The sequence below is a fragment of the Lathyrus oleraceus genome, chromosome 4 (assembly GCF_024323335.1).
Source record: "Lathyrus oleraceus cultivar Zhongwan6 chromosome 4, CAAS_Psat_ZW6_1.0, whole genome shotgun sequence".
NCBI classification, from domain to species: domain Eukaryota; kingdom Viridiplantae; phylum Streptophyta; class Magnoliopsida; order Fabales; family Fabaceae; genus Lathyrus; species Lathyrus oleraceus.
This window is the reverse complement of record NC_066582.1, coordinates 371,738,975-371,749,511: the sequence shown is the minus strand read 5'-3', so window position 1 is coordinate 371,749,511 and position 10,537 is coordinate 371,738,975. Positions and strand designations below refer to the sequence as shown.

Below are 10,537 nucleotides of genomic sequence, written 5' to 3'. Positions count from 1 at the left end.
AGTTTTTCGTAAATCGTTTTCCCTCTGCTAAGTTGCCCTCCAAATAATTTAAATGGTCGGGTTGTCTTGATTAGACAGATTGCTACTAAGATGCATTTTATACAAGCTTATTTGAAACGAGTGTGTCCTCTACCACCAACATTCGTAGAATGGAGAGAACGTCTTAAGGAAGAAACATCTGAGTGAGAACTTTGCTTTTTTGGATAGGATGCATGACTTCTAGAAATTAAACGATGTTGAAAAATAATACAATAGAAAAAAGTCTAATCCGAAAAGTTCAATAAATTTAAAAAGATGTCATCGATTTTGATGCATTTTAATCGTATGTACTTCTAATTTTGTTGATTCACTATGTTTATTTTTATTCTTATATCTTCATTTTAAGATGTCCAAACATAATCTAAGCGTATAAATAAAGCATTACTTTTGAAAACAAATTAATTGTTGAGTTTCTAGTAAGAGATGAGTCCTCTTCAATTCTGGACAAATTCTACATTAGAGTTTTTAAATGTTGTGAAACTGAAGTTATTAGACTAAGGTTTTGCTTAAATTGATGCAATGAGATGATATGAAGTGATATGAGATGAAATAGAATAAGATTACATTGTTTGAGTTAATTAAAATCAGATCCAGTATAATAAAATTTTATTATTCTATTTTATTTCATTTCATCACTTTTCATTAGCATTGTTTCCCTTACGTATGAGGAATAAAAAATTACATCACTTTCTACTAGTATTGATCACTTTCTACGAGTATTGTTCCCTTTAATATGAGCAGAATGAAAATTTTCATCACTTTCCATCAGTATTGTTTCTCTTTTATATGAGTAGAATCAAAAACTTACTTTGTTTTTATCGCTAATTATTCAAATAATAAAGTAATAAAATTTCTATTTCACTCTATTCTATTATTGCTAAATTTCAATAACTCTATTTATCTTAAGATATTAAAATATAATCTAAAATAATATAATAAAATTGTATATCTTAAGAAATTTTTGTCTTAAAAAATCTAGCATCATACTAACAAAAAATTATTAAAATTTATATATGCAGATGGGTGGCTGACCAATTAAATAAAAAAATATTAAAACATAATAATTTTTAGTTTTATGCTATCTTTACAAGTACTCTGGCGGTGAGCAAGTTGTCCATTTACATATGGATAGTACTGCTTATAAAAAATAAGAATGGATAAAACCATATATAAAACCAATCCAAAATATCCGGATCCATGTCCAGATCCGCTTGGAGTTTCGCTTCACTTCTCTAGGGTTTCTCAAACGCATTATAGAATCTCTCCACTCTCAGATTTCCTCTATAGATTAAAGAAGCATCGGAGAACTAATTCCGTCGCAGGAAACCGAACGCCGTTGCCGGAAACAAAAAACCTGAACCGAAAAAAATGTCAAGCAAGAAGAAACACAAACGAAAACACAGCGACAGCGATGAAGACGACGATGTTTTCTACTACCGCTACTGCGCTTCGTCCTCAACCCCCAACACCACCACCGGCACCACATCCAGTAATCAACCCTAATCAAAACCGAACAACAAAGGATCATCAATAGGAGGAACAGGTGAACCCTTAGCACCATCAAAATCGACGCTATATGTTTCTAATCTAGATTACTCCCTAACAAACTCCGATCTCCATACGCTCTTCTCTACTTTCGGCCGCATCGCGCGTGTAACAGTTCTCAAAGACCGTCACACGCGCCTAAGCCGCGGTGTCGCGTTTGTCCAATTCGTTTCTCGTAATGACGCCCAACGCGCCGTGGCGGAGATGAATAAGAAGATTCTCAATGGAAGGACTCTAACTGCTTCTATTGCTGCTGATAATGGACGTGCTCCGGAGTTTATTCGGAAGCGCGTGTATAATACTGAGACTGCTTTGTGTTATGAGTGTGGGGGGCATGGTCATTTGTCGTATGAGTGTCCTAAGAATCAGTTGGGGCCGAGGCCGCGGCCTCAGCCTAAGAAGCCGCGACGGGGATTTAGTGGGCTGAGGGATAGGGATGGGGAGGAGGAAGGTGATGAGGAGGAGGAGGAGGGTGGTCAGATTGCTGCGGAGCAGTTTGACGATAATTGGGCTTCTGTTTGGGATGATGAAGCGGGTGAAAGGTTGTTGGGGAGAAACAGAAATGATGATGAGGGTTTGGACAACAACAAGACGAAGAAGAAAGGGAAGAAAGCTGGGTATTTCAGTGATCAGAGTGATCATGATGATGATTGATCATGACTATGTAGCATTGACACTTCAGATTGAAGGTGTGTGTTTGGTATTCCGCATTACCGCATTATTCAACTAGTCCTGTGTGTCGTGTCTATATATGTGCCAGTGTTTCATAGATCTAAATGGCAATTTTTTGTTTTTATCAAGATATGGTGTAATTGATGAAATTGTTTATATGTTGTTGGCTTGGTTGGATGTGTTTATGGTTTTGATCACAAGCACATGTTAGTTATTAGTTATTGTGGTAGTAATTAGTGATAGTGGTGGTGAATTGGTGATGAGCATTTTTGTGTATTCCATATTTTCATAGTTAATGAATGATGAAAGACGAGTCTCTTATTTATCGGCTTAATTTAGCATTCGGTTTACCTGTAAAATAGAAAGGAAAAGCCTGTTCGTTATGTTTTTTATTTTGGTTCAGTTAAAACATGTAATGTAATCAAATTGTAACACCCTGGTTTACTTTATGCACATCTTGTTATCATATAAGTAAGGTTTTTAATTACAGTTGTGGTGGTTATGTTATGATATTTGTGAAGGAGAATTGCCATCAAAGGCGCAGCGGAATATAAAAAAAATTCTCCTTTAATGATCCTTACGAATGAGCATGATCAGTGATAGAAACGTTACCTCTTGTGGCGATTCAAACCTTTGGTGCAGATCTCTGATAATTATCAAAACCTTTGATACAGATCCACGGGACGATCACGAACGTTGAACGATGACAACGTCTCTACTCAGTCCACACGAACGGATTCCTTCAATCGCAGTGCTAGCTGTTTGTGAATGAAGGCTTTGAGTGAGAGAAAGAGAGATACGAAATTCCAACTCTTCAGTTGTGTTGTATTGCCTTGCAAAGCTTCTGCACAAGAGCTCTATTTATAGAATCACTTGTGTGGGCTTCAAGCCAAAAAGCCCACTTAAGTGCATTTTGGCTCATATCTCATAATATGCCAAAATCACTTAAGCATTTGGTACATTACCATATTTCGTATTCTACTTAAGTACACCGTACCTTACGATGTTCCTTAATTATTCTATCTCTCATCAATCCGTCCTTTGTGTGTGACCCTATAGGTTTTCACGACGTTGGCAATTATATTAAATCACACATTTAACATAATAAACAGTGAGCGGTATCTAGCAACACATCACTGCTACCCAAGTCACGAAAATGTCATGTGATCTGACAAAACCTCCTGTGATAATAATTATGTGTATAATTACCCCTTTGCCCTTATGTCTATATTGAACACAAGGTATAGACCGTGTCACCCTTGTCCAGTTCAATATTGGGCCCATAGACATTTATCCTGTTACGCAGGATTGGCAAATTCCATCTAGGACACTCATGTCCCTCAGCATGCTTCGTGGAGTACTCATCAACTGTCTTTATGGTCATCCAGTTACGGATAACGTTGGATCAGTAATAAGGCACTCAACTCTACATCTAGGATCCATAGTGGTTTCAGGTCGAAGAGTGGTATACACTATTATCACCATGAGAATAACTTATGACACTTTTGCATAACTTTCTATATAGTATTCTCATAGCGGGTCAATCCGGTATAAATATTACTCCTAATATTCATACCTATGTTTAAGACTTGATAACTCTTTATCCATGACCCATGAGATGTGATCATCAGTCTACAAACATAATAGTCTTAATGCTTTAATGTTATCCCACTTCACATTAAAGCTCAACTACGGATACTTTAAGAATAGTGCCTTTATGTTTAATGTGTTCTCATGATTAAGTCACACTTAATACATTAAACGGACTATCTATTCTAGGGATTTTATCAATCAACCATAATAAAGAAAATGCCTTTTATTATTAATAAATAATTCGATACAAGTACCAAAAGTATTGGCCTCTAGGGCTTACACCAACAATCTCCCACTAGCACTAGAGCCAATCAGGCATACCCCGTATGCCCATTGACCTAGTATGGCCATCATGCTTCTGCTGCGCAAGAGGCTTTGTCTGTGGGTCAACAACATTGTCAAGTGTAGGTACTTTACATATTTTCGCACAACGCCTAAGTATGTGTTTGGATCGTTGGTGAGATCTAGGCTCCTTAGCTTGTGTGATAACACCATTGTTATCATAATAGAGACCAATGGGATCCACAATGCTAGGGACTATGCCAAGTTTATTGATCCAAACAGCTTCCTTTGCTGCCCTTAAGGCAGCAATATACTCGGCCTCAGTTGTAGAATCAGCAACTGCATCTTGCGTTGAACTTTTCAAGCTCACAGTGCCACCATTTAAGCAAAACACATAACCAGATTAAAATCACTCATATTAAAGCGTCTCAGCACTTTGTCTATGTACTCTGAATTAGGCCAAGCATTTCATGATCTATCTCTATAGATTCTGATAGGCTGCTTCACCCAGGTCCTTCATAGAAAAGTATTTCCCCAACCAAGCCTTTACTTGTTGCAGGGTAGGGATATCGATTCCAATGAGTAATATGTCATCTACATATAATACCAGGAATACGATCATGCTCCCACTAACCTTCTTGTAGACACAAGGCTCATCTTCGTTCTTGATGAATCCATACAGTTCTACTGTTTCATCAAAACAAAGATTCCATGAGTAGGTCACAGGCTCATCTTGATCCATGAGTAATACATCACCTAGATCAGATATCCATATATCTCAGGTAGGTGACGTATCCTGCCTGACCTACGCTGGTCTTGTTCTATTTGAGCAGGTTGCTCTTACACAACTACTTGTGTTTCCTGCTCTAATTCCTCCATAGGTGTATCGATACTTTGTGATTCTTGAATTTCTTCAAGTTCTACTTTCCTCCCACTGATTCCTTTGGAATTAAAATCCCTTTCTAGGAAAACTCAAGTTCGAGCGACAAACACTTTGCCCTCAGAAGGATTGTAGAAATAATATCGTCTTGTTTATTTAGGATACCCCACAAATAAGCATTTGTCAGATTTGGGCTCAAGCTTAGTTTCATATAAACTTCGCAACCCCAAATCTTCATGTAAGACATATGTGGTCTCTTACCACTCCATATCTCATATGGTGTCTTTTCAACCTTTTGGATGGAACACGGTTAAGTGTGTAAGCTGATGTTAATGGTGTATGTCCTCAAAAGGAGTTTGGAAGATTGGTGTGACTCATCATGAATCGGACCATGTCCAACAAGGCTCGATTTCTTCTCTCAGATACATCCTTCCATTGGGATGTTCCAGGAGGAGTAAGTTGGGATAGGATCCCACACTCTTTCAGATGGTCATCAACCTCTAGGATTAAATACTCACCACTTCGATCTGATCGAAGAGTTTTAATATTCTTACCTAGTTGGTTTTAACTCATTAGGTTTCACCCTTTTGTATTAATGTTATTAATAGGCATTTCAAGATCAAGGACATATAGTCCATTGTTCATTTGTGCAGTAGCATAGAATATATCATTCAAATAAATTGAGCAACAATTGTTCTTTATTATAAATGAAAAACCAAACTTGTCCAAACAAGCAATGGAAATAATATTCCTGCTAATTGCAGGTACATAATAACAGTTCTCTAACTGAATTATTAAACCACTAGGTAAAGTCAATACAAAAGTTCCTACGGCTAAAGCAGCAACCTTTGCTCCATAGCCAACTCGTAGGTCGACTTCACCTTTTGCCAAATCTCTACTCCTTTTTAGTTCCTGCACATTTGTACAAATGTGATTAGTGGGTACATGTCATGACATCAGTCAAGACATTAGTACCCATCTAGTGTTTTACCATATAATGCAGCCAATTAAACACCTACAAACTCCCCCTTTGGCAAATTTTTGGCTAAAACACTTTGATCCCCATAACAGAGTTCATAGCAGCGGAAATACACACCTAGCAGGAATTAATACTAGCTAATACACTCAGGGTGGCAGCACACTCACACACTGAAGTTAAATAAGGAACTTCACGCAGCAGCACACAACAGCACACACATACAGAAGTTAAATAAAAACTTCACACACAATAACTGCAGGGGAGAGAAGTTAAATAAAAACTTCATACACACATAGCAGCATACAAACAGAAGCTTAACTTCACACACAATAACTGCAGGGGAGAGAAGTTAAATAAAAACTTCACACACACATAGCAGCATACAAACAGAAGCTAAGTGCAAACTTCATCACACATAAGCTGCAGTAGAGGAAAACTTCAATCTGTCAGAATGAGAACCTGTTTTAACAAATTTAACACAGTTTAACAAAGTAAACTTTTGTTGTCTTGGGGTATCACTTGTCACTCCCCCTTTTTTTCAAAAATGTTGCCAAAGCAACACATTAAGTTACAGATCCACAAATAGTAATGACAGAAAACACAGAAAGACAGGTATTTAATCCTCAGCCTCATCATCAGCCTCCTCTTCAGAGCTGGCCTCCTCCTCCTCCTCAGAGCTTTGCTTATCAGCTCCATCCGTGTCCTCAGCAGAAGTCTCCAATTGCAAGATGAGCTTTTCCAGAGCATGTTTTCTAGCCTCCAGTTCTTTGCAAGTCTCTTTGAGAACTGCAATAACATCAGCTTTGTCTGGTTGGTTGCCAGCTTTGGATGTTTCTCCTGATGTCAAGACAATGTCAGGGACATGCTTGCCCAGGAACAGTTTGTAGCTGAAGGCCAATGGACTCTCTCTTCTCCTCACAAAGTCATTTTCTGTCAGGATATGTGGAAATTGATTCAGCACAATTCCACATATGAGAGATGGAAAGGCAATGGGTCCCTTCACACTAAAACTCCCAGCGTGTTTCATTGTCTGATCAAAGATGTAAGTGCCATAGTCCACCTTTGTCTTGGTTCCCACTGCATAGATGAACTTCCCTAATGCCACAGACACAGTTGACTTGTGATTAGTGGGTACCCAGTTGGCTGCTCCAACTTTGTGAAGTATTGCATACTTAACACTTAGTTGGCTGGCTACCAGCTTCCCTTTGAGAGGCCATTTCTGTACTTGCTTTGCTGTGATGACTTGACAGATAGTGTTGTCAGTCACTTCAAGTTCTGGCTGCACTTCATCTGGTCTTCCCAAATACAGATTTATCACTGAAGGGGAGAAGGTCACGCACTTGCCACGCACATAGACCTTTCTAAATTCTCTGGATTTCCCATCAGCACACTCCTCAGACAGATTAATAATGAACTCCTTCACTAAGGTCTCATAGCATTTAGGGAGTTTACTCACAGTTCTCATCAGTCCTGCTTCTTTGATGAGATCCACAATTTCCTTACACTCCAATGCATTCTGGGCCAGTTCTCTCTCCAATGCCAGCGTCTTGTGGTATACATACTTCCACCTGTTAACACTAGAGGCAAAGTGGAAGGACACATTGTCAATGGGAACTTCTGGGACACTGGTTGCCAGCCTGTTGGAAGAAGGCTTCTTCCTGGACATGGATGTTGTGACATCACATGGGACATCAGATTCAGACTCAACCACCACAGCCTTGGTCTTCAACTTCTTAGGCACCTCTTTGCTCCAAGCTTTTGAAGGTCCATAACCTTTCCTCTTGTGTGCATTCTCTGACTCTGGTTGCTTGTGAGGATTTGTTTCACCAACTTCCTTGGAGGGGGACTTCTGCTCCACAGCCTTTTTCTCCCTTCTAGACCTAACTCTCTTGGCTATCCTAGGGACAACTGTAGCCAGAAGTTCATTGTCCGAGAGCTCTTCCACGTTAATCGTTTCAGCCCTAGGGTTGTCCTCAACACCTTGAGTAACATTGGCCTTCTCACCTCTCACTTTGCCTGAGGGTTTTTCAATCTTTGATCCCTCATGAGCATCTGGTTGCTCAACATTGTCAGTGACATTTTTTCTCAACACTACAACTTTATCTTGACATGCAGCAATATCAGGAATGATTGTGTTCAAGGGAACAGAAACCCCAGGAACATTTCGATTTCCAGATAGTATCTGAGTGACGATAGTTGCAATTGAGTTATGTACATACCTTGACCCTTCCCTTGTGTGTTCATCAAGAGCGATTTCTGATGAAAACCCGGTGACCGTTTCCTTAGGTCTTCTTGCATGGGACGAAGTTGCTGCATCAACAACTGGATCCTCCCGGGTAGGGTGGTAAGACTCGGTGCTGAGAGAATCAGACATGGTGGTGTACGAGGAGGTATCGGATTGACGAGCCATGCTGAAAATCTGAGAGGGAAGATGAACTGTTTCTTTGGACGAGGGTTTGCACGAGTGGAGAATGAAACGACTGAATGTGAAACGCTTTATGCAAGAGTAAGGTCTATTAGATTTTGACCACTCAGCGCTCACTATTTGTTTAATAATTTGACTTATTAAACAGTAGCTAACTAACTTCATTAGTTGCTATAACTTATCAGACGCACGCATTCCCTTTTTGTCCTTACTCTTTTCACACTTAGTAATGTACAACGTCATGACATTCTGGGTGACATTGTACTCTGTCGGCATCAGGTTCCTCCAAACTAGAGATGACCACTTGCCACCACAAGTTAGGTACTGAGTTTCTGCAGACGTCAATAACACACACCTCTGTCTATCCTTTGCTGTCATCTCAGTTGTATGATGACCAATGGGAACCAAGGGCTCATTACTTTTGAGCAGACACTTTCCATAGTCTGTCCTTTTATCTAAAGACAGATATGAGACTCTTCTCATAGCTCCCTTGGAAATGCTCTTCTTCACTCCTTTTACCTGAAGGGGATTAAGTCTTCCATGTCCCAGCTTCCCTTCCTGATCTCCCTTGGCCAAAGGACACTTGGGAAGGTTGATAGAGTCTTTAGATTTCCATAGATAGCAATTATCTTTGGATCTATCTCCTCTCATCACTTCTTGATTGCACCCATTCAACACCACACATCCTCCCTTGGTAAATTCCACCTTGTATCCTTGGTCACACAGCTGGCTTATGCTTATGAGGTTCACAGTTAGTCCTTTTACTAACAATACATCACTCAATTTTGGAGTTTCTGGACAGTCCAACTTCCCAACACCCATGACTTCTCTTTTAGTTCCATCACCTAATGTCACAGACTTGGTGTTAGAGGGATGTAGATTCACCACTAGGTTGTTCATCCCAGTCATATGCCTTGAGCAACCACTATCAAGGTACCACTCTTGTCTGATATGTCCCCTTGAAGAAGTGTGAGCAAGGTTAGCAACACACAGTTGATTCTCAGGCGAGAAGTGAATCTTAGATGCCAGCTGCTTAGGATTGACCTGAGGTGTCTGCTTAGCCGCCCATGTTTGTTTCTTAATGGGGACATTATGCGTAGACACCTTTTTCTTAGGCCTACCTTGAGGGGTCTGGTTTGGGTAACCATGCAGCCTATAGTAGAATGGTTTTATGTGACCGAATCTACCACAGTAATGACATTTCCATCTCTTGAATTTCTTCTTCTGATGATTGTTCATTCTGGTTCCTCGATGTTGTGACTTTGGATGTGACTTCCCTTTGGATTTCTGAACTTTAGCCTTTGGGCGTTTGCGTTCAGCTGAGGATCTTTTCCCAAAGCCTAAACCAGATGTGGTTCCAGACTTCTGTCCTGTCTTCAGGATTTCTTCCAAGGTGTCAGATCCCTTATTCAACATTTTGATGGATTTGGTCATTTGGTCTAGCTTAGAGATCAGCAAAGAAATCTCACCCTTCAGACCCTCTATGACTTTCAGCTGCTCTAGTTTCTCAGCTTCTAGCTCTTTGATGAGTTTCTTATGCTTTTCTCCTTGGATGCAAAATTCTGCACTTTTAACACATAATTCTTTATATGAGACAGCAAGCTCATCCAAGGTGAGTTCATCTCCACTTGAGTTATCCTCTGAGGCACAAACACTGGTCAGAGCAGTGACATGTTTGGCCGATTCTCCTTCAGATTCACTCTCAGTGTCTTCTTCTGACCAGGTGACAGATAGCCCTTTCCTTTGCCTCATGAGAAGGGTAGGGCAGTCAGCCTTAATATGACCATATCCTTCACATCCATGGAACTGGATTCCCTTGCCTTGGTTTGCCTTTTCTTCATAAGTTGATCTTTTCTTTATGTCAGACGGGACGTTCTTGACATTAGGTCTACCCTGTTGAACAAATTTCTTTATGAGCTTGTTGAACTGTCTCCCAAGCATGGCTAAGGCTTCTGATATACTTTCATCACCTCCAGTACATCCTGCTTCTGACTCCTCTTCATCATTAGATACAAAAGCTATGCTTTTGTTCTTCTTCTCAGCATACTCACCCAAGCCCATTTCAAAGGTTTGGAGGGAACCAATGAGCTCATCCACCTTCATGTTGCAGATGTCCTGCGCC

At 39.9% G+C, this 10,537-nt stretch overlaps 1 protein-coding gene across 1 annotated transcript; it reads left to right on the top strand.

Annotated features, from left to right (window-relative positions):
• Nucleotides 1–1,407: 1,407 nt before the first annotated feature.
• Nucleotides 1,408–2,238, top strand: LOC127137534 (U11/U12 small nuclear ribonucleoprotein 31 kDa protein). The gene is made up of 2 exons (XM_051063993.1): nucleotides 1,408–1,528; nucleotides 1,631–2,238. The coding sequence occupies exons 1-2, from the start codon at nucleotides 1,408–1,410 to the stop codon at nucleotides 2,236–2,238; spliced, it is 729 nt and encodes a 242-aa protein (XP_050919950.1).
• The last annotated feature ends 8,299 nt before the right edge of the window (nucleotides 2,239–10,537 follow it).